At 50.6% G+C, this 27,187-nt stretch overlaps 1 protein-coding gene across 1 annotated transcript in view; it reads left to right on the forward strand.

Annotated features, from left to right (window-relative positions):
- The window catches only part of C4H1orf94 (chromosome 4 C1orf94 homolog), a 45,356-nt gene extending 24,110 nt beyond the window's left edge, over nucleotides 1–21,246 (forward strand). The window contains exons 2-7 of the mRNA XM_021683677.1: nucleotides 2,066–2,751; nucleotides 5,628–5,888; nucleotides 6,925–7,100; nucleotides 11,446–11,523; nucleotides 15,072–15,268; nucleotides 21,171–21,246. Coding sequence (XP_021539352.1) covers nucleotides 2,066–2,751; nucleotides 5,628–5,888; nucleotides 6,925–7,100; nucleotides 11,446–11,523; nucleotides 15,072–15,268; nucleotides 21,171–21,246 — 1,474 coding nt within the window. The remainder of the gene's footprint in view (nucleotides 1–2,065; nucleotides 2,752–5,627; nucleotides 5,889–6,924; nucleotides 7,101–11,445; nucleotides 11,524–15,071; nucleotides 15,269–21,170) is intronic.
- Nucleotides 21,247–27,187: the final 5,941 nt, after the last annotated feature.

Here is a 27,187-nt window from a genome sequence, read left to right on the forward strand (position 1 = left end):
TGATGATGAAGAGGAAGAAGGGGGGTCTCTTTATTCTGATTGTTCGCAGGGACACAGCCGTGAGAGTGGGTCCTATTTATAGCTGAAGTCTAGACATGGGACGGAGGAAAGGAAGGGAACGGGAGAGGGCAGGGAGGAAGGGGAAGGGGGAGAGGAGAGAATGGAAGGAATGAGAAAGCCAGAGTGGAAGATGGTCCCATCTCTCTGCAGCTATGCCACCCTCCAGAGCTCCCAGCTGACACATGCCGAGCTCGCACCCAGATCACCTCCCCACATTCTCACCCCGGTGTCACACCCGTGGTTCAGGTGTCATGCCCAAGCAACAGGGGAGGCCCTGAGGTTCCAGGGTCTGACATGAAATAGGCAGTAGTGCCTGATGGAGACCCTGGTCTGCTTGGCTGGAGTCTGCTTTCTCCTGGCCCCTCTCTGCTTCTAAGTCTGCTGAAGCCACCTGTGGGGCTGGTGACCAGGAGGCATGCCGGCTCAGTTGGTAGAGTAGTGACATGCTCTTCCCTGTGTTTCCCAAGGGCCCTGGCCACCCACCTTCTTTCCCAGGACCCCCTGGGCCTCACGAGGACCCAGCAACTAAGGGGGTAACGCCTGGCACAGCTGGAAGCCCCGGGGACTGTCGCCTGTGCCCGTTCTGAGTGGTTGTCCAATACAGTGACTTTTTTTCTGGCTCAGCGTGTGGGGGTGGTGATGCATGAGTCGTTTTGTGCCTGCACGGGTGTGTGCATCAAACACACCCACAAGTGTGTGCCTTTGCTCCTGCGTACGCATGAGGCTGTATGAGCTCAAACACAAAGAGCATTACGAGGAAGGCACATCCCTACTGGCAGGATTCATGGTCCCTGCTCGAGGGACTTACTGAGCCCTGGGGAGGACCTGTCAGAGTAGGAGTGTGCACCAGGCCTCCCCCACGCGAAACACCACTCGTGGGCACTTTTCATCTTCCTCCTGCCCCTTCTTCATTGTCTTCACCACCCTCCCCCAGGGGCATTGAGCAGTTTCCAGAATGCTCTTTGTAGACCACCTCATCCACTTTTTATGGGAGCCCATCAAATACAGAGAGCAGATGATTTTAAGCTAGGTCGCCACGGTCCTTCTGGTGGTGCCAGGGAGGAAGGTGCCCCCTTGCCAAGGACGCCAGGCCGGCAGGAATATCATCCTCTCCCACACCTGGAAAGAGCCCGCAAGCAGCAGCCTAGAGTCTGTGGTCCCAATCGGCCCCATCGGGCTGGTGTTGACCATCAAGCGTCCAGATGGGGCCCAGGATTGGAGGTGCAGGTAGAGGCCAGTGTGTGGGTACAGGGAGATGCTTGAGAATCAGGGCAGTCCCCAAGGAGCTGCTCCTGCTCCCAGGAAGTGGGATTCAGTCCAGAGGCCGTGATCTGGTCAGAGGGCTGTGCCAGCCAGGGGGGAAACACAGGTATCCACCCACGGGGCCACAGTGTGGACTCCAGGATCCAGCCAGGCTGTCACACCTTGGATCACCCTTACCACCTGTGCCAGGCCCTGTCCAAAGTGCTTTGCACATGTCTGTTATTCTTGTTGACCAGATGAGGAGACAGGGCACAGAGATGCTGAGCAACCTGCCCAGGGTCACAGTGGGGAAGTGAGGGAGCCAGGGCATGAGTCCAGCTGTCTAGTCCCAGGGCTCAGCCCCAGCACTCTGGCCTGCATGCTCAGAGGTGTTGACTCACTCCCGGCCCCAGTGTGGCTGGTCTTTCATTGCGTCAGGTCCTGGGCACAACAAAACAGGGAGGGATGGACTGAAATTGAGGCTCAGCTCATTCAGCAAGATGGAATATCTGGAGAGGACCCCGATTCCCAATTCCCAGACCTGTGCTCTTGGTGCTAGTCCTGCTGGCCTGGCACAGAAACATCTTGGGAATCCACTGTTTGTCCATTTTATCTCCTGAGAAAGCAGTAGGTTTCTCTTACCTGGAAATGTGTTCTCTCCATCCCCTCTCCCTGGGGCCTGGGGCCTGCCACAGAGCCCCCAACCTCCCCCGCCCCCCCAAGTGAGCTGGCACTAAAGCCCCTCTTTCTGACCTGTTTGCAGAGCTCTGGAGCTCAGCCGTGACAAAGATGAGATCTCCCTGTTGGTGGAGCAGGAGTTCTTGAGCCTGACCAAAGAGCACCTCATCTTAGTCACAGAGAGCTCGGGGGAGCTGGAGGCACCTGGCATTTCCCCCGAGGGGCCCAGACAGCCGGCTCCCTGCTTCCTCGCCCCTCCTCCGGTGGCAAACAGCAGTGAGTACCCCGGAACCACCATCATGGCTGCCGACACACTTCTGGAGCCGAAGGTGGCCGTGTCCGTGATCAGCAGCCAGCAGGACTGCGACTCTGTCATGTCTACAGTCACGGGCATTCTGCGTGCTGCCAAGGTCAAGAGTGTCAAGGGGACAGAGGATGGGGGCCACATCCTGGGTGCCTCCACCTCGGAAATCAACAGGCTCCTGGCCCAGTTCCCACTGAAGTCCACAGAGGCAACCAAGGTTCCTGACAACAAGATGGTGCTGGAGGAGACGAGGGTCATCAAGGACTTCCTGCAGAACAGCATGTTCAGCGGCCTGGGACCCAGGGAACCCACGGGGCTGGGCCCCTTCCTCCTGCTGCCGCCCCCGCCTCCCGCACCCCCTGACAAGCTCCCTGAGCTCCCTGCTCAGAAGAGGCAGCTCCCGGTGTTTGCCAAGATCTGCTGCAAGCCCGAGGCTGACTCCGCCATGGAGGGGCACCTCTTAATGGGTGAGTGTGGTTGGGAGCAGGGCTAGTGAGTGGGCCTGCAGGGAGGAACCTACCAGAAAGCCAATCAGGGCTGCAGCAGGGGCATGCAGCACCTTTAGCGGAGTAGGACAGGGTGGTCTCTCTGATGTGTGCAGTCCCCAAGTGCAGGCTGTTTTCAGCACTTACAGGCCCCCTCTGCTGGATGCCCATGTATGGGGACACGGCTTATGTAAGTAAACACAGTGGCCTGGATCCCAATGCACTTTGAGAAGAGATATAGGCACATGTGGTAACTGGCTCATGTTTTGAATCCAGGTATCCAGAGCACATTGAAGGAAGCATTTACCCCAGCTGAAACTGCAGCATGGGGACCTTAAGCTGGATAGGAGGAGAGAAATATGATTAGCAGCTGGGGTCATCTGACTTCTGATGGAGGAATCGGTTCTGACCACGACGACTGGTCCTCCCTCCGGGTCCTGGGGGTGAACGTGCAAACTCTCCACGTGCCGTTCAGACTGTTGGCCTGAACTTGTGCCCTGGGACTCCTGAGCCTTAGAACAGTGCATTTCCACATGCTAACTGAGGAGTCCTTACCCTTTCCCAAAAGCCCAGCCACCTCCCAAGTTCCCCTCACCCCACCTCCAGGTTCTGCATGTTGTGCCTGTTCTGATCCAGCCACTCAGACTGGACGGTTCCAAGGCAGAGGCGTTTGCCTACAGTCAGCAGTCTTTAGGAGAGTTGATCATCATACGTCAACCAAAAGAAAAATCACCCCCAGGCTGTGAGCATGGATGGATAACTGAGATGCTGTGTTGGGAGGGCACAAATCCATCTCCTTAATAAAAGAGGTGCATGTTCTGTGTTCTGGAACATCGTGGGAAGGCCGAGGAATCAGAGCTGGGGACAGCAACCTGGACTCTGGGTCCTGGGAAGGCCTCTGGGACCCAGTGCGCTTTTTGGGAGCTGTGTCTGTGAGGGCTGAGCCCTGCCCGGAGGGTGGGACTTTCCTGCCACCGCCTTCTCCAGGAAGGACGCCTGGAGAGCTCTCTGAGGGATGGGGCTGCAGGCTTGGAGGTGGTCCTGTCCCACCCACCCTCCCACTGTGTGTGTTTGTCTCTGTGTATCGATGTGTGGGCAAAGGTGTGCGAAAGGAAATTTTATAGGTCTGGGTGTGTTCGTTAGAGAAAATGTGGGTGTGGGTGCATCTGAGTGTGTCTGTGTGTATGGGTCTGTGTGTATCCATCTTGTGTGCATCATCGTGCACATGTTAAGTGAGGCAGAGGAACGACAGGCAAGAACGTGTGTGTGTGTGTCTGTGTACACAGACGTTGGAAGAGGGAGCTTTGAAGTTGAGTGAGTGGCAGGCGTGTTCAAGGCAACGGGAGGTATGTGAGAGACTGCAGGTGTGTTGGGTCTCTGGGGAAAGGGCTATTATTAGTGGGTACTGTTATTTCAGCACACTGGCTGGGGGCTAAACTTGGCAACCAGAGAAACTCTTGGAAGAGACTCTAGGGACATGTTTTGCTAAAAATGTCATTTTCTTCTAAATTGGCTCAGGCTAGAGCACTCTTTCCTTCGCTGGGATGGTGCTAGGAAGGTAGGCCCAGTCTTGTCCAGACTCAGCCACAAGACCACAGGGCTGCAGTGGGGGCACATGCTGGAGGGATCAGATCCATTCCCAACAGGTGACACTAGGCACAGGTCCTCTGGTCCAGCCACTATGGGAACGATCCGAGGTGCTTGCTGTGCATTCCGCACGATTTCCCAGCCAAACTCCGTGGAGACCTGCAAAGCCTCCAGGCTGGGAAAGGAGTGGAGAGCGTGGCTTCAACCAGACATTGCCTTAAAAACAAACAAACCCACATATATACAATTTCGCCCATAGTTAATTTTGTTTGAAGACCGAGTCCCTTTGCTCAAAGGGAAATCTAGGTGAAAAATCACTGCTGTAGAGGGTATTGGGATGGTCCAGACAGCGTCCTCACACCAGGGGACCACTCCGTCTGTTTGCAGAGAGACCCGGGCCTGGCCCCCACCACACGCACTGGGGGGACATGCACTCACCTGTCTCTCTGATGCCCGCACCTGCTGCGCCATCTCCCCGTACTCCTGGATGGAAGGCCTCCCGGTAACCCTCTGACCCTCTCCAACAGAAGCCGTCTCAGCCACCCTCTTCTCCCACTGTGTCCCTCTGTCACCTCATGGTCCCCATCTGCCTTGCCCTGGAGCTATTTCTGGGTCTGTCTCTCTCTCCCTCCTTGTTGTGAGCTCCTGCAGGGCTGAGTCTAGCTCTGACTCATCAGTGTCCTCAGTACTCAGGTCAGGGCCTGGTGCTGACAAACAGGCTGGATCACCCATGAGCAACAAAGCAGGAGTAGGGTCCACGGTGAGGGGCCGGACCTCAGCTAGGCCACGTGTTCTATAGGAACACGAGCCTCCCCCACGGAGCCGGGGAGGCGGGGCTGAAAGCAGCTCTGTATCCCAAGATTGGCGCTGTGGATGGATAGAGGGAAGGGAGAAACAAAAAGAGGGAGAGAGGAAAGAAAAAAGGTAGAAAGGAAAGAAAGCAGGGAAAAGGGGAGGGAGGAAAGAAAGGGAGAGAAGAAAAGAAAGGTAATTGGAAGGAAAGAAGTCTGGATGGAAGGAAGGGAGGATGGATGGATGGATGGACCGACCCATGTATGCATGCATGAGAGGGGAAGGCTGCAATGGGCAGTGGTCCGTGAAGGTGTCAGGGAGAAGACTAGGACTGGCTTGGGCTGGGAGGGAGACCCCAGAGTGGTTTGAGCCCCAGGTGTGTGCTAGGGAGGACCTGTTGCTTTGTCCACAAGACAGTGCTCCTTGCATCCAGCACGTGGCTTCCCACAGCCATTGACTCAGTTTCCCTCCTGCTGTAGAATGGAACTCTGGTGCCAAGGAGCTGACCAAGGGTCGAGAGAGCCTCTTTCTCAGTCAGTGGCCCCAGAGCCAGAAGGACACGTGTGGTGAGGAAGGGTGCAGTGACCCAGTGGGCTCCATGTCCATGGCCCTACCAGCCAAGAAGCCTGCGTGGCCAGCCGAGAAGAACCTGCTCTATGAGTTTCTTGGGGCCGCCAAAAACCCAAGCGCGCAGCTAAAGCTTCGCAGCAAAGTGGAGGTGGACGGGCTGGAGCTGAAACGTAAGCTGACCCTGCCCGGGGGGAGTCTGTAGAGGAAGGGATTCCACAAACTCTCAATAGGCCTATGATGGCTCTGCTGCCAAATGGCTGCCTCGTCCATGGGCAAGTCACTGGCTTTCTCTGGGCATCAGTTTTTAAACTCATAAAATGGGAGAAATGACTCTCTCCCACGTCCCTTATCAGGAGTACAACTGCTAGAGAAATACAGGTGAATTTCAGTGGTCAGTTTGAATACAGCCCCGAGCCAGCATACATCGTATCCGCTCAAGTTGCTCAAGCCAAAGAAAAATCCATGCTTCAGATTATTTCTACACTGAGATTATTCATGTCCCTGCTTTCTGTCCCTACAACTGTTTCAGCCAAACCTCCTTTGTCCAAAAAGATGCCCCTAAGGGGAAGTTGAGGTCCCATCTCTGACTCTGGAAACACAGGACATTTACCAGAGGAAGAGAGTCTGGGATTCATATCCTAGAACAACCCAACCAGATCTCATTCATTCAGACTAATTTGGGGTCATACCGTGTCAATTATATAATGTTGAAGATTTTTTTTAAAATGTTGCCAGTATAGATAAAACAACCTGAGTAGGGTCCTCAGTGTCACCAAGTATATGTCCTCAGGGGGCTGCCTTAATAATTTGGTAAGAATGAACTCCAACGGCATAGCAATTGTTGGTATAAAACTGGATTCTTGTAAAGCACTGAAAAGCATTTGGTTTTCTACATAGCTGAGCTATAGCCCTAGCATCCTGGTTTATTGTTTTCTCTTGCTAAACCACCTCCTTCACTAGTGCATGATGGAGAAAGAACTCTAAGCCAGACCATGCCGGGATGCACACCTCTTCCAAATTGGCCAGGTGTGTGCTAACGATGTTTTCCTATAGTTGGAAAGTCACCCCCACTTTGAAGAGCCCTCTTGGAGCTTAAAGGATCTGATAGCCAAGAACATGAATCCCGGGGTAGTCATGGTGCTGAGGGTGTGCTGGCCTCTTCCTTCCTCAATCACTGAGACGCTCTACCTCTCCTGTGACTCACAGTTAACCCACCTGTGACGGCGGCCGACAAGAGCCACCTCAAGTACACAGGGAATGTTTTCACCCCACGCTTTGCTACAGCCTTGACCTCAGCCACCCTGAACCAGCCGCTCTGGCTCAACCTGAACTATCCGCCTCCGCCCGTGTTCGCAAATCACTCCACCTTCGGACAGTACCAGGTGAGTGAGTGGGTCCCGGGCCTGGCTCCCCAGGTTCCAGCCACGGAGGAGTGATGGTTTGCAGGGAGCCTGATTCACAAAGAGGCCTTAGACTTGTTATTTTTTTCACTGTGGCCACATCAGACCAACTACTTGGTACACACACACACACACACACACACACACACACACTCTTAAATTTTCCATTGTCCAAAATCCAGCTCGCTCTGTGCTGTGTATGTGCTTTGCTAGTGTTGGCTGGTGAAGTGCTTGGGCTCCCAGCAGAGGAGGAGGGCACAGTCCTTGTTTCCCACCCACCTGCTATGACTTCCTTTAGAGTTGGATGACATGTGTCCTAGAGTACCTGGGACAGTCCTGGTTTTGGTCTCTTGTCCCAACATTACTAAAAGCACCCCCTTTTCACTCTCAAGTGTCCTGGTGTGGATGCCAAACTATATGGCCACCTTATTTAAACGACATCTGAATAGTCTCAGCTTGTTCCAGCTCAGGTGGCCTGGCGCACATTCCAGATCTTGGGCTCTTAACCTAAAGGGAATTAGTGACCAGACACAAAGGGATGGTGCAACACGAGGAGCAGGGCTGGAAATTTTACTCACGGAACTTATTTATGCAGGAAAATGTAGTTTCTTTAGTTTGTCTATTTAAGTCAATCTCCCTTAAGAGCTGCCGCCCACTGGGCAGAAGGAGGGGAAAAAAAAAAAATCAAATCAGTGTCCACTCTGGTTTAAACCTTAGTCTAATTCAACAACTTCAACAGTCCCTGTAGGTAGTGCTCAGTTTCTCCAGGAAAGGTGCTCAGCATCTGAGATTGCTTAGTCTTCTGGCTAAGCATCATAGGCCTATTGAGAGTTTCTGGAATCCCCTGCCCCAGCTCCTCTCCAGAATGGCACGTAGGTATATGGGCAAGACACACCAACTTGTACACCCAGGTCTTTGGGGGCCTGCTGCCCCCGGCTGGCCCGGCAAAGCATGGAGAAGGCACACGGAGAAGACAATACACCTGCAAATCATCTTGTCCGGTCTCTGTGCATTTCTTCCTTTACAGCAGAGCGGCAAACCTTAGGGCTTAGGTGTCCCCTGCGCAGAAGGTGGATCTTCTCTACACCACACAGAGCCTCTCTGAGCTGGACCACCAGACTTAGCCCCAGAAGCTTAAACAGAAGCTCACAGAGTTTAGCCAAGTCTCTGTCTTTCTCTCTGATGTTTTATTTTCAAGGCTTTTTGTTTGTTTTTTTTTTGCTAAAGAGGACAAGGGCCCACCCCCTCCCCCTGCAGGATGGAGAGCCTTGGGCTGGGGCTGTCAGGAAGCATGAGGGAGGGGGAGGCCAGCATGCATCAGCCCCGTATCTGTCTCGTCCTTACCCAGGTCTTGAGCGAAGTGCCCTGTTCTCGCCCTTATCCATTCACCAACCTCTTCTCTAGTACTCCTCACCCTGGCATTTTTGTGTTTTCTCCTTCATTATTCAGTCCTTTATTCACCTACTCACCGATGTGTTCATTTTTATTTATGTGTTTACTCGTTCATTTAAGTAATTTAAAAACCTTTGCTCCACCCTAACCACAGGCCGAGTATCGGCCAGGCGAGGGCATTCAAAGATGACTGAGATGCTCAGAGTCCAGCACACGTCAGGCACAGATCGGAGACCTGCACTTTGTGCACCCCACCTCTGAAAGGGAAGCAGCCGCATAATTTTATGCAGTGTAAACCGATTCACTCTAAGTGCACTTGGAGCTCAGTGTATAAAGTGGATGCTTACTGGCTTGCGTTATAAAGAGCGGAAAGATAATAGCTCCTTGCTATGTCAACTGCTTCTGGCTTGACTTTTTGGAGGGAGTGAAATTCGACCATATTATCTGAGCACGAAGGTCCTTTGTTTTCAGAGATGCTGGTGTTTGCAGCACACGGCTGCCTCTAAGGCTTCCTGGCCTCTGCTGGAGAAACTGACCCTCCCAGGGAGCGATGGAGAACAGGGCAATTTACCTTCTTGAAACTTCTCATGATTTCATAATGCCATCCAGCTTTGAGACGGCTCATCAAGGGGCCTGACGTAATAAAAAGAATGCAGGTTTTGGAATTGGCAGACTTGCGTTTAAAGAAATCTGCTGCTTAAAGCTGTGTGGCTCTGGACAAGCTAAAGTTAGCTAAAGGCTCTGAGCCCTCCTTCCCTCACTCGTGAAATGGGCTCATAATAATTAGCAGCGGCGGCGCAGCCTGTACTTGACTCGGTTGTAAGGTTAATTGAGTCTATGGGTGAGAAAGGGATTTGAAAAGTCTTAAGTATGATATAGATGTTGGTTTTTATTATTATTCAGCCCTGATCTTCCTAGGAAACAGGGTCAGGGAGCTGCACAGACCTTGAGGAGACAGAGAGGAGAAACAGGGAATGGTCTATCCTAGTCTTTCCTTGCGTGGCGTTAGGAATAAAGATGAGGTCCCAAATCCAATTTACTCAGAGCTCCACTGTGGAGCGATGCAGAGCCATGGAAAACTAAGTCTGCAGCACCCAGGAGATCTGGAGGCTCCTGGGCTGCTTGGCATAAAGGAACTCTGTTCCCAGTTAAGGAGGGAAGGTAGAAAGGGGCCGTGACCTCAAGCAAAGAAGAATGAATGTTTATTTACCCTTGTTTGTGATTTTACAGAACTGCAGAATTGCAATTTGAACAACTAGGAATGTCCTCAAAGTCGGCGAGTGTACTACTCATACTGATGCATGTGGTACTGTCTCCTGAAAATCCGTCCAGGATGGAGCAGGGACAGGCGGCTGTTTGTCTTCCACAGGCCCCAGGGGCAGCCCAGCCCAGGCGTGGGGAGGACGGTGGCCTGGGGGAGCTGGCCGTGCACCGCAGAGCCCAGGCTGATGGGGAGGGAGAGGGGCACGCAGAACCTGGCCTCAGAGCTCGCCATGCTCTGGGCCAGCCAGGGGGGCCCCGTCTGTCTGACTGCTCTGTTCAGGTTCAGGCCATGGCGGGGGGGCGCAGAGACCAGGCCGTGGTCATGGCGGTGATTGGGGTTGCCCCAGGGCTGCAGGGCTTGGAGAAAAGGGGAGCAGGTGCTCCGGTTGCAGGTGAAGGGGCTGGTGGAAGTGGGAGCGGCCTGACCGCAGTCTCTGTCAGTCGCCTGGGAGCAGAGAGCCAGGGGAGGTTCTAGAGGATGCATACACTTGGGAACATGGTAGGTGGGGCCCCATATCACGGATTCTGCAGCCTTTGATGAGGAGCCCATGGGCGCTGAGGAAGTCATCAAGGGCACAGTGTCAGCCATCAACACTTTGATCACTGGCACAGGCTGAGTCCAGAATGGGGGCACCATCTCGGGGTTTGTAATCTTCTGGAAAGACATACTGGCCTGAGGGGTGCTCTGAGCTGTGTCTTAGGAGATAACTCTGAATTGGCAGGTAGAGGCAGTCTGAGCCCGGAGGGGCTATGATCTGACCCCAGCCCCAGAAGCTGGTTGTGTGTGTGTGCGTGTGTGTGTACACATGGGCGCCCAAGGTCGCCCCAGACAGAGTTCTGAATAAAGGTTCTGCTTCCCATTTGGCTGAACTGCCTGACCACCTCTTCAAGGTGGGGGAGCAGTGAGACGCTGCAAAGAGCTAACGTTCGCAGAATCCTTACTACGTGCTGGGCTCTGTTCTAAGCCCTTTAGACGCACTAACTCATTTATCTTCCTGCCAATCCTCATCATAAGGTGCAGACACAGGTGTATGTGTGGGCACATAGACACACGGCAGCAGAGACCCAAACGAATTCCCCGAAACACACAGCTGAGGACACAAATGGAAGCACACTTGTTGATGTGCTTAAATAAACATGGATGCAAACCAACACGCGCGCGCACACACACACACACACACACAGGCACATCGATACCTCAGGTCTTGGGCACGAATGGAGTTTGGGGAAAGGCACTTAAGAAAAGGGTATAGATAGCAACAAAGATAATTTGGCTACCTTCACCGACCTTCGCGGTTTGAACACACATAATTTTATAGACAAGGGAAAAGAGGCTCAGAGAAGTGAGGCAACTTTCCCAAGGTCACACAGCCACCAAGGGGGCAGACCTGGGATTCAAGAGGCAATCAGGTCCCTCAAGGTTTTACCTGAAATGCTCCCCGGAAAGGCTATGAATCCTGGTCAGCAGGGGCTTCCTGTGCAGCGTGAGTTGCGCTTGCTCGGCCTGGTGGCTGCCCAGGCAACGGGTGGGTCTGGCCAGCAGCGTGGTGGGCCAGCCTCGGGCAGGCTGGCAATCCAGGCGTTGTAAGCGGGAAGCTGGGCGGAGCAGCTGCTGCTCTCTGGCAGGGAGCCCTTTGCCCCGCCGTGCTGAGCCTGTCCCTTCTCCCCGCAGGGCCTGTACCCACAGCGCACAGCCAGGATGCCCTACCAGCAGCCCGTGCCCCCCCAGCTGGGCTGTTACTCCCGCCAGGTGAGCAGACAACCTCCTCCCCTCGGTCCCAGCTCCACGAAGGCCTTCAGGTCAGAAGGACATCGGCTTCCTCGTCCTGGTCCAGCAGGTCACTGGCCAGACTTTCTGGCCCGCCCTTGGCCCCAGAGAACAGACACGAAGGCCAATATGCACGTGGAAAGAAACCCGTGTCCCCAGGTGCTAAATGCTGGCACCTCCATGGCCCTCGCTGCGTCACAGCCCCTCTCTAAGGGCTTTACCTGCATGAACTTCACGGCCACCCTGTGGAATAGGTTAGAGATGAAGAAACTGAGGCACAGAGAGATTCAATAACGTGCGAAAGGTCCTAAAGTTAGCATACCAGTTAGCTTTTGCTGTGGCAACAGACAACCTCAATATCTCAGAGATTTTCAACAATACTGAGTTTTCCTTCACAAGTCTATGGGTTGGTGGAGCTGTTCTGGGATTGGGTTCAAGCCTGCTTCATGTGTCTCCCTTTGGGGACCATGTTGGCGATCAGTAGCTTTTGCTCCTGCCGCGGTGGATGACGGGAGTGCGGGAAGGTTGAGCAGAAACGCCAACTGCTTCTGAGAACCTCAGCTTGGAGTCAGCACATGGCAGTGTGCACCTGCCTTCCACTGGCCAAGGAAAATCACGTGGTTTTGCCCGGCATCGGTGGGGCTGGGGAGTCATCTCCTTCCGTGTCAGTTTGTCAGTTAAAATGTGAGACATCCAGTTAGACTTCAGGTAGATGGTGAATAAAGTCTTGGTATAAGGAAGTCCCAAATATTGCATGAGCCCTAGTTATATTAAAAAACGATTTGCTGTTTACCTGAAGTTCAAACCTAACTGGAGGTCTTTTTGTTTGTTCGTGTGCCAGATCTGGCACCCCCCACTTCCATGGGTAGGCCAGGAGTGGGCATCTGCTTGAAGACTACACGATGGCAGAATTGGGGTCTGACCTTGGGCAGCCTAGCTTCAGAGTCCATGCTGCCAATGACCATGGCTTACTGCCTCTTACACACAAAATAAAGCAGCAGATGCAGATACGCACTCACAGAGACACAAAGGAAGATGTAGGTATATGCATGCCGCTAAGCTGCACGCATATGTGTATCCAGAGATATTGAAAGTCTTGGGGCAGACATGGAGGTGTGAGGGGAGAGACTGACACCGCACTGCGTTCCCAGGCTGGTCTTGCCCCGCTCACACACAGATGGACAGATCCCACACTCAGACTCGCACTCCTTGGCCTCTTTTCTGCCCCGCCCCCCACCCCCAGGGAGCAAACTGTACCTCTGACCTGAAGTATGTTGGAATGTTCCAGAGGGTAGAGAAGAGCCCATAGATATAGGCAACTTTATTACATGGGCCAGAGCTGCTTTTCCAGCAGTAGGGGCTCTGCATCCTCAAGAAGAATAGAGATGAGAGAGAGTCTGGCTCATGGGATCTCCACCAGTCACCCCCACCCCACAAACAGCAATACGTCCATCTAGCCCCAGAGGCAGCATGTTGAGACCACCTCATGTATGTGTGTGTATCTGAAAAAGTAATAGAACATGGTACAAAATAAAAAATCTCAGAGGCAGTCGCTGTTGCTGGTTCCTGCAGTCTCTTTCCAGCGGCACCTATTTATACAAACATTTTATACATATGTGGCTTTCTGGGCACACTGATCTATCATTACTTTTGTCAGCAAAGTATATCCTGGAGGTGGTTCCCGAGCAGCATACACAGCTGTTTTATGGTGTTTATCATTTACACGTAGTTAGGGACACATCCCTAAAGAAGGCTTGCATGAGCTCCAGGACCTGCATCTCCTCTTTCCTGTCATTCCCCTCCCAGGTCCGGGCCTCTGCCGGCCCCCTACCTCCAAGAAAACCAGGGGGATTTTCTCCTCTTTCTGCCTCTGTCCTGGAGGGAGGTGCCTTCCTGGGTTCTCTCTGTGAGCTCTTGGCTCTTTTGGACCTTTAGCTCGTCATCATGGGGTCTGGGGGCCCATGTCTAGCATCACCAGGTCCTTCCTTTCCCCTGGAGGAGATATGGGGAGGGTCCGGAGGAAGGGGCTCGGGCTTCTCGAGGGGCACATAAGGGGCACAGGCACCAAGCCTTGGGGGTTCCGACTGCAATTCAGACACTTGGAGCACTTACTGTGCAAGGTTAACTTCTCTGAACCTCATTTCCTCATCTCTAGAATGGGAAGAGTAGTGGTTCTGCCTCACAAGCTGTTTGGAGTTTAAATGAGAGAATCCATAGGAAGAGCCTGGCCTGCCCTAAGCTCTCAATAAGCCCTAGCTTTTGTGATTTTTTTTTAAATTAGATAAGGACATGCAGGGTGAGAGAGGGCTGTCAGTGTGCTGAATCCCTGCACGCCTCGGACCCCAGACTCTTGCTTTTAAAGAGGAAGCCCAGAAGTTTCCCCAGTTTTGACAGAAACTCCCATCAGCATCCAGGAGGATGGATGTCAGCTCCATACAAGAGAGGGTTTTCTGACATTTGGAGCTGTCAGTGGTAGAATACAGTGCCTGAAATGTAGTGAGCTCCCCGTCAGTTTGGGTACTCAAGAAGACACTTAGTGGCCTCTTTTTTCCTCTCTCCTCTTCCTCTCTCTTTCTTTCTTGCATTCATTCATTTAGCATATGTTTATTGAGCAGCTACTATGTGCCAGGCTCTGTCTTGGGGCTGAGAAGATATCAGTAGATAAGACAGACGGGATCCTTGGTCGGTCAAGGGCCAGATAGCGGGACCCCAGGTTCTTAGTGTGAGTCAGATCTGGGTAGTGTCCAAAACCCCAGTGAGTTCCTGATTTTCCCTGAGCTGAATCTCTTTGCCCTTTCCTGCCCTTTCTCCTAGACTCACACTGTACAGTACTGTAACCACTAGCAGCCCCGTGTGGCTTCTTACATTTAAATCAATTAAAATTAAGTCCAATGTACACTTCAGTTCCTCATTCACAGCAGTCACTGTTCAAGTGGTCGGCCAATAGCCACGGGGGGCTGGCAGCTGCCCCAGCGAGTGGTGCAGACACAGGACAGCCCCATCACCGGGCCGGCATTTCCACTGAGCCGGGCTGTCTTGGACTTGGTGTCTGTTGAGATCCTGAGGTAGAAGCCAGGGATGTATAAATCTCAACAGCTTTTTTTTTTTTTTTTTTTTTTGAGGTAGTAAAAGACTTAAAAATGAACAAGGGCTTTTGGGATGGTTATTGACGGAGGAAGAAGTAGGGAGGCAGGGCCAGGAATGCAAATAAAATTTATTTGCTATTTGTTATGCACCAGTTTCTTTGCTTTTATCAACGGACTCAGTCTCCATACAGTGAAGGGAGTGTTTGCCCATTCTACAGATGAGGAAACCGAGGCTCAGATAAACTAAGTATCTTGCCAGTCAGATACAGAAGCTGAGCCCTGGGCTTCTGCCAACCCAACACGGTGCCGTCTATACACCCACAGTGACTGAGGGGCACAGGGCCTGAGGGGGGTTGCTGGGGTTGGACTTAGAGCCAGGAACTGTAGGGTTTGGAAGCAGTGGGCTCTGCTGGACCCAGTCCCTCTCTTATCTCTGACCTGCAGGTGACGCCGTACAATCCACAGCAGATGGGACAGCAGATTTTCCGCTCTTCCTACACGCCCCTGCTGAACTACATCCCCTTCGTCCAGCCCAACTATCCGTACCCTCAGAGGACACCTCCAAAGCTGTCCACCAACCCCCGAGACCCTTCCCCCATGGCAGGAGATGCGTCACAGTACCTGGTCCCCCAGGCGTACGGGTGAGTCCTCAACCCACACAGGAAGTCCAGTCTGTATCCAGAAAGCTGCTGGGGAGGGGAGGGGGCATGCTGGGAGAGCCTTGCTGGCATGTTCTTGGTACATATGCTCCGTGGCTGAAGGGAGGGAGGGGCCCTGTGCCTGTCGGGGGATTATGTGGGTCCTGGATGGACCTGGTATGGAGGTGAGGCTGGTCCAGGGTTTGCTGGGCCGCTGTTGTAGGCCCATGATGGGGCTGGGGCCCCACAGCCTGGATGCAGAAACGTAGCTGCCCAGTTGGCAGTGGACGACAGGTACACTGTCTTTAGCAGGTGGCAGGTGGCGGAGCATGACGCATCTGCCTTTACCCGTTTGCTTGGTTTACAACAGGACACGGCCAGGTAATCTTCTTAGAGCTCTCTCCCCCCAGTTACTGCAGCCTGAGCTCCTTCCCAGGCTAATCTCGCCAACATCCCATTGACTTTGTAACAGGCCCCGTGGAAGGGACTTCCGCGGCTTATCATGGCTGCTCACGCTTTTCCACCAAAGGGCCCCAAACAGGAGAGGACAGGGACTTCGCAGCAAGCAGCCAACACAAACTCAACATTTTAGCTGAAAATTCCACACAAATTTTACATGCTGGTCCGCCATAAATTAATGTTCATTGTCTCGAAAGAACAACACACGGCCACTCATTCCCACCCACCCAACCTTCAGCTCATATTCCTGCTCCGAGAGGCAGGCGGCGCCGCGTCCCTCCTGACGATCTGAGTCTCCACACACCCCGGGGGAACGTGTGCCCCAGCTGGAGAAACTCAGCTGATAAGATGAGGGACAAATTCCCCAGCCTGACATGGATTCCCTTCCTGTCCAGCCCCCCACCACCGACCTTCAGTGTGACGTCACCTGGGTGTCCCCAAACTCTCATCCTTTCAGTCAGTGTTTCCCCTGAATGCCTTGTAAAAGGATTACATGTTAGAAAGAGGTTTCCAGAGTTGGATCTGTTCAGGAAAAGCTGTGAGAAACAAAGATAAACAGGTTTCTTAACTGTGGGAATTCTCAGATCATTTAATTTCTTAAGGTGCATAGAAAACGTTCACGGGGGTGGTCGATAGTGTTACTTGAACATGAAATCCACAACCCCTTTTCTTTCCTTTTTTTCTCTTTTCCTTTCCTTCCTTCTCCCCTTCCTTCCTCCTTTCCTCCTTCCCCCTCTTTTCTTCCCTTTTCTTGTACAGCATATCAGGGTGCCTTTCATCCAACCCACCCTGGAAAGCTGTGTTAAATCATGTGGTTAATATGAATGTAGCCTGCGGGGGACCCACAGATGACAAGGACACAGTTCCTCCCTTCAGAGGTTGAGAGTGGATGAGATGTGGGCGCAACCTCGTGCTGGCAGAAAGTGAGGACCATCCAAGTGGCCCAAGGACAGAGGGAGCACCCCTGCTGGGTGGCCTGCAGGGTGGGGAGGTTCCAGGGAGCACAGTTGGAGGAGGGTCCAGCCCTAGAGGGGAAGTGTGTGGCAGGCTTAAGGCCTGGGGAACAAAGGTGTATGCTTGAAGTTTTCGATTTATCCCTGAAAAAGGTGGAAAATAGGATTAGAAAGGGAGGTGGGGCTTGGATATTAAAGGCTCTGACTGGTAGGCCTGGGGCCCAAAGCAGATCTGTGCACACTGGCGTGCATGGATGGGCTGGAGGGGAGGAAGTAGGACGCGAGACAGGGTGCAGCCTGGAGGTGACTGTAGGGTCTGGAGTGGAGGGTCTCACCTCCCTTGGGGGTGAGACTGTACAAGACAGCAGCGGAATCAAGACAGACGACCTGCACCCAACAACTTCCCATTCCGTACCATGACGCTGGGCCCAAGGGAAGCCAGACTGCAGGAGCCAGAACTGGCCGTGCTGGGGAGGGGGTGTGGCTGCAAGGTCTCATCAGGCAGCAGGTGCGAAGCACCGATTGGGAGCCGAAGAGCGGAGGGTGCACGCCTGGTCTCTGGCTGTCTGCAGAGGGGCAGGGAGGGGGAAAGCGTGAGCAAGAGGCTGAGGAAGGAGCTGTCGGGGAAGTGGGAGAGAGCCTGGGCCCTGCCAGAGACACTGTGGGCACAGGAGGACAGTGACATGGGGGAGGAGTGGTCAGCAGGTGGCCTGGTGGCCTGAGAGTGAGGTCAGAAAAGTGAGGCAAGGGGGCGGGGTGCAGGCCCATGTCCCCCTAAAGGATGATTTGTTATAGGCAGCGTTTCCTGGAGGGAAGGAACAAGGAAAAGAGTTTCCTTCTCTCATTCCAGGGGAAGAAATAAACAAGCAGCACACATGTCAGGTGCGGGGGGTAAGGAGTGAGAGAATGAAGGGATGTCTCTTGAGCCGAGATCTGAGTGAAATGAGAGAATAGACACGGGCGAGGAGCACTCTGGGCAGCGGCCCCCGAGGGGGGGAATGTGGCTGGAGCACAGTGAGTAGGAGAGGGAATGAGTGGAATTGAAATCAGAGACGAAGCAGGGCCGAACTAGATAGGGCCTGGTGGGCATGGTGAGGAGTTTTCTTTTAAGAGCAGTGGGAAGCTATTAAAGCTCTTACACTGCTGAGGACATGTTCTAATTCTCTGTCTAAAGAAGGTGGCTTTGGGCGCCTGGGTGGCTCAGTTGGTTAAGCGACTGCCTTCGGCTCAGGTCATGATCCTGGAGTCCCTGGATCGAGTCCCGCATCGGGCTCCCTGCTCGGCAGGGAGTCTGCTTCTCCCTCTGACCCTCCTCCCTCTCATGCTCTCTGTATCTCATTCTCTCTGTCTCAAATAAATAAATAAAATCTTTAAAAAAATAAAATAAAATAAAATAAAGAAGGTGGCTTTGGCCAATGTATGGAGCCTGGACCACAGGGCTGATGCAGGGATGCAGGATAGGAGCCCTGACAGCTGTTGGAGCAAGAGGTGCTGGTGGGGGGCGCCTGGGGCGCGCAGTCAGCTGAGCATCTGACTCCTGATTTCAGCTCAGGTCTCAGGTCCTGATCTCAGGGTCTTGGGATTGAGCCCCTCACTGAGCCCTGCATTGGGCTCCCTGTTTGGTGCAAAGCCTGCCTGTCCCTCTCCCTCCCCCTTTGCCCCTCCCCTTCTGCTCCTCCCCCCTGCTCTTTCTCTCTAAAACAAACAAATAAATAAATAAATAAAAAGAGATGCTGGCGGTGTAGACTAGGGCAGAGACTGTGGGAAGGAGATAAGTGAAAAAATCTGGAGTATTTTCTTGATCGAATTGACAGGACTTGATGATGGCAGGATGTGGAAAGGGAGAGAAGTCAAGCATGATTCTCTGATTTTTTATTTGAACAAGTGGCAATGCCAAAATACTAAGGTCAAGGGCGCCTGGGTGGCTCAGTTGGTTAGGCGGCTGCCTTTGGCTCAGGTCATGATCCTGGAGTCCAGGGATTGAGCCCCGCATCCTTCGGGCTCCCTGCTCAGCGGGGAGTCTGCTTCTCCCTCCGCCCTTCCCCCCACTTGTGCTCTCTCTCGCTCACTCTCTTGCTCGCTCTCTCAAATAAATAAATAAAATCTTTAAAATTAAAAAAATTAAACAAAATACTAAGGTCAAGATGACTAGTGAAGGGTCTGTTGATGGAGTTTGGTTTTGGATATGCAAAGTTTGAGATGCCTGTTAAACATATGAGCGGGGTTGTTGACAGGCAGGTGGATACGTGCGTCTGGGACTCAGAGGAGAGGCTGGGGCTGGCGATATAAATTTGGGAGTCATTAGCATATAGATGATATTTAAAGGCACGGGATGGGATGAGATTGCCCAGGGAGTATGTGTGCATGGAGAAGAGATGAGGCCCAAGGTCTGAGCCCTGGGCCTCCTACATATAGGGAGCTTGGGGAGATGTGGAGGACCCAGCAGAGGATCTAAGAGGGAGTGTTAGTGGGGTGAGAGAAGAAATAGGTGAGTGTGGAGTACAGGAGGCCAGGGGAGGAAGTGTTTCCTGGGGGAGAGGGAGAGATCACAGAACGACGTAGGCCCTGCTGGCTGGGACGCAGTGAGTATGGAGTAAGCAGTGGTGTCCGGGGTTCCCAGTGATGTGGGCGAAGCAGGTCTAGAAGAGGCTGCACTGGGCAGGAATCATGCAAGGGCATTGGGGGAGGGTGTAGCCGGGGAGACAAGCAGGGTCAGGAGCAAAGAAGCAAACCAAGAGACTCAGCTATATGAAGAGGGAGAGGTAGGAGCCAAGCTCTCCCCTCCCTCTGCCAATCAATTACATACATTCATGGGGCAGGATAATCATGCAATTTATCTTCCAAACAATAACAAGCTTGAGACTTGAAAGGAGCACCAATAATAATCACATTGGAAATGCCAGTGTAGAAGCTGTTGCAGGCAAACCGGGATAGTTCGCCATGCTCAAGCGAGTTCAAGGTTTTCCTCTTCCTCCAGGAAGCACTCCTTGATAACTCTAGTCCACGGAGTTGCCTCTCCTCCTGGCCTTCTAGTGGACATCCTGTCCAGACCATGCCCTTGGCAGGTGAACCCATCAGAAGTTCCCAACCTGAATGGTCTAGATGCGTGGGGCATGGCAATCAGATATGAGGTGTGTCCTGAGTCATTTGTTACCAAGAATTATTAAATGCTGAAGTACGTGTTCCGGTTTTTATTTTGTAAATCAGAGCAGAATCCAGGGTATCCCTGTAATAACATGACTTTTAATCAGTTCTTTTCTAGTACGAGTTTCGGAAGAGGGAAGAAGAGGTGGGATTACAGCCAGCATTCTTGTTTACGAGGCACCTCCCATGTGCCAGGTCCTGGGCTGGGCTCTGGGCATAAAATGGCAAACAGTCCAGATAATGTCTCTGCTCTCCTGGAATTTATGTAATGAGAAAGGGAATCAAACCAACCCAAAGCCTAGCTTGCCCATGACACTTAGAGCGAGCGAGAGATACGACACCAGCTGAGGCATTACAAATTAATGCGGTGGTGTGTTCCCATCGCTTCTTCCCTCCCCCTCCCTTTTTGTGTTTCATTAATTCACGGGAGGGTGTGGTGAACGTGAACATCTTCTGTAATATGCATCTGTCCAGCTGAAAAGGGACCGAGAATCCCTGGATTAGACTAAATCTAGCCATTTGCTCTGCTGCGATTTGTACTGAGCTCCGTTCCCATTCATTCAAAGCATCCTAGCAGATGGGTGAAGAAATTGCTATAGGATCCCAGAAGTGTGAGTAAATGATTCCATCTGGAGAGGTCAGGGAAGAGGTCACAGAGGAGATGGCTTTTGAACTCTCTTTTGAAGGATGCATGGCAGTGGTGCCGGGGGGAAAAAGCAGAAGTGTGCCTATTTCTACGCTTGCAAGGTGAGGTTCAAATGCTCTCAGCAACTTCCTTCCTTGAGGATCTAAGCAAAGTTCCAGGCATGCAGTGATGTCTCAACGCTTATTCCTCGAACTGGTGTTGAAAGGGGGAGCCTGACTTAGCTTGGTGCTGATAAGGGGAGAGGGAGCCCTGGGATTGTCTAGACTCTGGGATTTCACACTGGAACATGGGCCTGAGTTCCGTAATGTTGTGGAATTCCTGAAGGACACACCTGGTCCTCTCAGGCAGGTAGAATGGCTTTAGGCCCACAGGTAAGGTGCTCAGATCCAGAGAGGTTCCCTGCGGTGTGGTCCTGGAGAAGGAGAGGGCACTGGGCCCATAGAGGCAGCCTCCCTACAGGCTGCCAAGGGCTCCTTGTCCTAAGGAAGTGGCAGAAGAAACTCTTTATTGTCCTCCAATTGTATCATTTTAATATTTTATTTTTCCAGAGCTGAAGCTTTTTTATTATGCTAAAGCATGTAGCCTCCAAGCCTGTCATGATCTTTCTAGTCCTTGACAGCCACAAAATTAACACAGTACTTTTCCTAATATCTCTGCTAACATCAGGAGTTCCATCACAATGTCCATCTTCTTTCTCTTCCAGGTTTGGCTCGACGGCTGGCGGGCCCGTGATGAACAGCCCATATTTTTCCTCCAGTGGGAATGGCATAAATTTTTAGATGATCTTTTCTCCTCCCTCCTCCTGCCTTAGCCCTTGGGTCAGGGCTAAGGGCTCTGGAACTCTGGATTCTGTAATAGCGTGGCCTGAGGTTTGGAAAGCCAAGGTTCCAACCAGGTCACAGGCAGAAAACAGCAAGACCAGATTCATCTATTGACCAACTCTCTCACACACACAGCCCCTCTCACACACACCACACACTGTTCACTGCACACGCACCTCCCTCATATTCATACTCACCTGCTCAACCACATATGCACCTGTATTTAGCTGATACATGAGTAATTTTTGTTTTTGTTTTTGTTGGTAAAATAGAAATAAGACACTTATTATAGAAAGTTTGTATTTTATGATAAAAGTGTGAGCTGCTTGAAATGGAGTGTGCCTGCTTATTTTTATCATGCTCTGTGTCATCTTCACTGCTTATTTCCCCCAATGACCAGACACAGCATTAACCCAGGACAAGACAAGAGACCACAGGCTGGAGTCCTCAAAGCGCTGCTGTCTAAATATGGGACCCCAGGGGTCATAAACGTAAGGACTTAACCTCTTCTCTTCTGTGACCCACTCACTTCTCAACATCCTAGTTCCTGCATCTCAGGAGCGGACGTAAAAGTAAAGCACCCTCCTCAGGGAGCTGTTTTATAGGGGAAAAAAAATCTCTCTTGGACACAAGATGGGAATATGTGACCTGGAAATCAATTCCAAAAACAATCCTAAATGTGGTGGACTATATCCAGAGATTGTATATCAATGCCAAGCTCCAGGCCAATCTCAAAACTGTATATGATGGCACTGCCCTTGGGTCTATCTTAGGGACTTGAATAAGGCTGTTGAGAGCATCCTGACCACATGTGTGAAGGACACAAATCTGGGGAGAGGAGATGGCCTCAATCGGTAATAGCACACGTAATAACTCTCTTACACCCATGGCAGGCATCAATAAGCAGCGGTTCCCCTGAGCCTGTACAAAGCCATAGAATCGTTCTCCCCATGGTGGTCCAGGCAGCCATCACTGATCAGGGATGGTCTGTGAAATGAAACTTGTGTGCCATCCTTTGACAGACTCTAACAAGGTGAAATTAAACAGCAAGTTAATGTAAGGACCTACTCTTGGGTCAAAAAAATGAGCTATGCAAATAAAAGACAGACCAACACTATCAGTTTTAAGTTGTTCTATTACCAATCCTATTAGCTATCTGAAAGCTCAACCCCACCCTGGCTGAGTCCAATCCTGATAGCAATGACAGGCTGGGGTCTGGAAATTACTGATGTCTCAGGACGGGCTTAGCCCTGTGCCCACAAGAGCATTTCTCCTGCCCTGACAGTGTGATAGACTCTGGGATTTCACACTGGGACGTGGGCCTGAGTTCTGTAATTGACCTCACTGGACTTTCCTTCTGGGAACCTGGAAATTAATTTCTCTTCTAAGTTCTCTTAGGACTTAGGCCCTCTCCCTTTCTTCATGGTCTGAGTCTGGGATTCTCCCCAAGTTCTTCAGCCCCTGCCACCAAAGCTGGACCCTTTCTGGGTCTAGTATTTCTAGTATGTCTTATTTTTTTATTGATTTCCTTGGCCAACAGTCTAGATTCCCCATGGACTCTGAGAGACATTAGTCACCTAGGAGTTCTGACAAATTCAGGAGCCCTTTTCGTTCCTGAAGGGCTTCCTCCTGTGGTCTCTCCAGGTATTAACCCCAGGCTGGACCATAGTTTACTACCCTCTCTTGATCTCAGGCTGTTTGGAGGCAGGAGAGAGTAAGAGAAAAAGCACTGATTTGCCCTTGGCCAGACCTGGTTCTAAGTCACTTTCCAAATGTTGACCTTGGGCAGAGAACTTAATTTCTCTAAACTTCAGCTTTATTAATGGCAATGTTGATAGTTGTGGGGATTAAAAGATAATGTAGACTTAATATAGATTTAATGTCTACTTAATGCAGACTTGTGGTTTTACAATGGTGGAGTGAAGATTTTTTAGTCCCTCTTCTCTTGAAATTGCTCCCCAAATAGGAAAGAGAGCAAGAAAACTTATACAAACTCCATTCTCAGTGAAACTAGGAGAAGCCAGCAATCCCATCCACTCTGTACAAAGTCAGAAATGGGATAGGGGAATGGTAAACGCCTCAGTGGAGCTGAGGGGGAGATCGTGCTGAGATGCCCGCTGAAGGAGACAAAAAGCAAACAATTTTCTCCTGCAGAGTCCTGAAGGTCTCAGGAGGTGCTGGGTGCTGGACATAATGGAAGGTGGGGCTGGAGAGGGATAAAAGTGAGGAGGTGATGTAGGAGGTAGCTTCTATCCCAGCCCCACAAAGCGAGGGGTCATGGACAGTTCTATAGAAGATGGGAGGCATTTTCTCTGGGAAACCTTGGAGACAATGCATAAGGATTGTGGAGCTGAGAGTCCAGATTGAAAATGGGGATTAAGTGAAATACAAATACACATCTAATGCCAACAGCTAGGTCTTAGCCAAGAGGTAGGAGTTTGGAGGGTCCTCTGGAGAAACTGAACTACCGCAAAGGCACTTGAAGGTACCAACAAAAATTATCCTATGATTATGCCCATCAAAAAGAGCTCCCAATCAACTTTTAAAGACCCGAGTCTTAATAGGAATGGACAGTCTTCAACAAGAAAGAAACGGATCAAAACGAAGGTAAAAAGAAACCAAAAAAAGAGAGACAGACCATAATATTCTCAGGGAGATAAGATAGTACATTTAAAAAAAATAAGACAATATGCTATATAGTTATTTTTAAAAATCAGAACAAGAAAGTGCTTTTCAAATTAGAACAGTGATAGTTGATGTTTTTCAGTGAAGAGAGTTGGAAGCTAACATCAGAGAGATCTCATGGAAAAGAAAACTAAAAAAAGACACAGGGATGGATTATAGGAGATAAAACATGGGAAAATGAGAGGATCAGTCCAGGATACCAGATATCTGCCTAACAAGAGCTCTAGGCAGAATAGCGAAGATAGAGGGGAGGGTGATACTAACAGAAAAACACAAGAAAATTTCCCGGGTATATTGGTCCAGACTGGTGCTGAGCAAAATGAATTAAAAAGAACTGTCCCAAGGCATATCACTGTAAAATTTCAGAATATCAGGAATAAAGGCAGGATTCTAATAATTTCAGAAAAGCCCACTCACATACAAATGTGCAAGAATCAGAATGGCATCGGATTTCTCAACAGTAACATGGTGAATCTAGAAGATCCCAGGACAAAGCTGTCATCACTTTGATTGGAAATGATTTTTGACCTAGAATTTTAAAACTCAATTTTTATCTGTACAAGTAGAAAGGAGGTGTTTTTAGACATGCAAAGTCTCAAAAATGTTACCTCTTTGCATGCTTGTCAACAAATTAAGAGAGGATGTGCTCCACTAAGACAGGTGGGTAAGCCGAAAAAGAGGACGCAGAATCCGGGAAGCAGGTAGCCAATGGAACATGAGCAGAAGGGAGGCTAAGGAGACATCCGAGGTGGTGAGAGAAGAAAGTCTCAGCTCAGAACCATGTGGCAGAGCCTGGGAAACCACCACCACCGGTCCAGACAGCAACAGGAAGCTAGAGACCTAAGAGAGGAGGTATGTCCACGAGGAGCCTGAGGGGCTGGAGAAAAAGAAAACACCAGATTATCCTGACAGAGTTGACCGTGTAGAACATTGTACTGAGAGTTGTTTTATAGAGGTTGGCGGGAGTGGGAAGACTTAGCTGTAAATTCAAGTGAAAAATGAAACAATTGTTAACTTGGCAGCAGACAATATTTACGTGGTCATAATAATAAAAAGCTCAATTATAGACTTTACCAAAAATTGTGTTATAACTGTAGTGGAAGGATGGAGGTGAAAAGAGAGGTGTGAATAAAGCTAAAATCCTCACCATAAGAGGAAGTCATTATGTAATATCTAAAATGGATGATTCCAGAGAGTGGAATTCCCATAATTATCTAGAAATGTGGAGGTAAATCCCCAAATGAAGTCTCAGCCTTGAAACTCCTCCCCCAGGAGTTCAGGTTCTCCAAGGCTCCCTCAGCTTTATGTTATTCATTCCTCTGTATGACAGGACTTCCATTTGGCACCAACCACACATTTCCCCCTTCTTCCTTAGTAATAGAACATCATTTTTCAGATTGGCACATGGCCACCCAGAATATGTGACTTAGTTCTAGCCAGAGGAGATGTAGGCAAAGTGTTTTGTGTGATTCCTGGAGGTCAAAGCTACAGTATGAAGTTAGTAGGTAGAACAAGAAGATGGAAAGAGAGAACCTTTAATAGTGGAGGTGCCAGGCCAGCTGGAGTGTCTGTCCCCAGACTTTGCTTATGTGAGAGGAAAGTGAACACCTTTTAAAAGCCACTGTTATTTAGCTTTCTCACATAGCCAAACCTAATCCTAATTCACATACTCAAAAATGAAGTAACACCATTTTTTCAAGAGGGCTTTTTTTTGTTCTACTATTAAATGTTTTTGAGATCAGGTAATGTCATCTTTCCATCCATCCACCCACCCATCTATTCCTCATCCATCCATCCATCCATCCATCCATCCATCCATCCATCCATCCATCTATCCATTTATTCATTCATCACTTAGTAAGAGTTTACTACTTCCCTAGTACATTGGGCATTGAACCAGGTGCTGAGTTACATAGCTGGACAATCATATTCTCTGCCATCAAAGAGCTAGCTGACTGTAAAGAAAAAATTTTCCAACAAGGAAGGTTTTCCTTGTCACAATCATACAACCTAGCAGTTCCCAAAAGGAGAAGGAGAAAATTGACTTAGTGAGGTCAGTCTCATACATGAAACGTATTCACCAGTTACTGCACTTTACAAGGAGAGCAGCAGGCCTAGAGAATGCAAAAGTAGTCAATCTACATTTTAGGGGCTTGCATCTTTTTATCAAATGAATGAGGCCAAGTCCCCACTATCAGTCAGGGCCCAGCCCAGACAGGAGACAGAGCCACTTCAGTTATTCTAATAGAATTTAATATAAGTAAATAATTATTAACTCTCTATTGAAAAACTAAAAAAGGAGAAAAAAAGGATTGTAGGTTAACACAGAAGTGGCAACTGCAGAAAGCAGGTAACATCCAAAGAGAAGAAGGTGGAATTATTAAAACTTGGAAGCCCAGAGGAGAATCCCTGAGGAGTTGAAACTCAGACATGTGGGTCTGGGGAGCAGGGACTGTTTGGCCAGTGCTGGTGTCTGGGTTCAGAGGAAGAGGTCCTTGAGGTAGAAATGCAGACCTCACAGGAGGAGGTATCAGCCTACTGGTGTTGGTGTTCTAAGAAGGCACAATGAGTCTGGTTCTACAAGTGTTGGGAAAATGGCAACCTAGGTACATGGTTGCTAATGGAAAACATTGGCATTGCTGGGTGATGCTGACCAGAATAGGAGCCAAATAAGATTGAACAGGCCCTTCTATCTCCTCCAGCCTTGGGGCTTCCTCTAGCACCCCTTCTCAAAAGAGCCTAACAGAGAGCCAGCAGGCAAAGCAGAAAAGTGGTTCGTAGAACTTCAGGATCTTTAGGAGTGGGTTTGAAGCCAAGTAATGAAGACTTAATAACTGAACACCTCCTGTTATGGACTGAATGTTTGTGTCCCCCACAAATTCATATGTTGAAGCCCCAACCCCCAATGTGATGCTATTTAGAAATAAAGCCTTTGGGAGATAATTAGGGTTAGGTGAGGTCATGAGGGTGAGGCCCTTATGATGGGATTAGAGCCTATGCTTGAAGAGACACCTGAGAGCTTGTTCTCTTTCTCCACATGCACACAAAGAAGGGGTCGTATGGGGTGCCTGGGTGGCTCAGTTGGTTAAGTGACTGCCTTCGGCTCAGGTCATGATCCTGGAGTCCCGGGATCGAGTCCCACATCGGGGTCCCTGCTCAGCAGGGAGTCTGCTTCTCCCTCTGACCCTCCCCCCCTCATGCTCTCTCTATCTCA

Source organism: Neomonachus schauinslandi, chromosome 4 (genome assembly GCF_002201575.2).
Source record: "Neomonachus schauinslandi chromosome 4, ASM220157v2, whole genome shotgun sequence".
NCBI classification, from domain to species: Eukaryota; Metazoa; Chordata; class Mammalia; order Carnivora; family Phocidae; genus Neomonachus; species Neomonachus schauinslandi.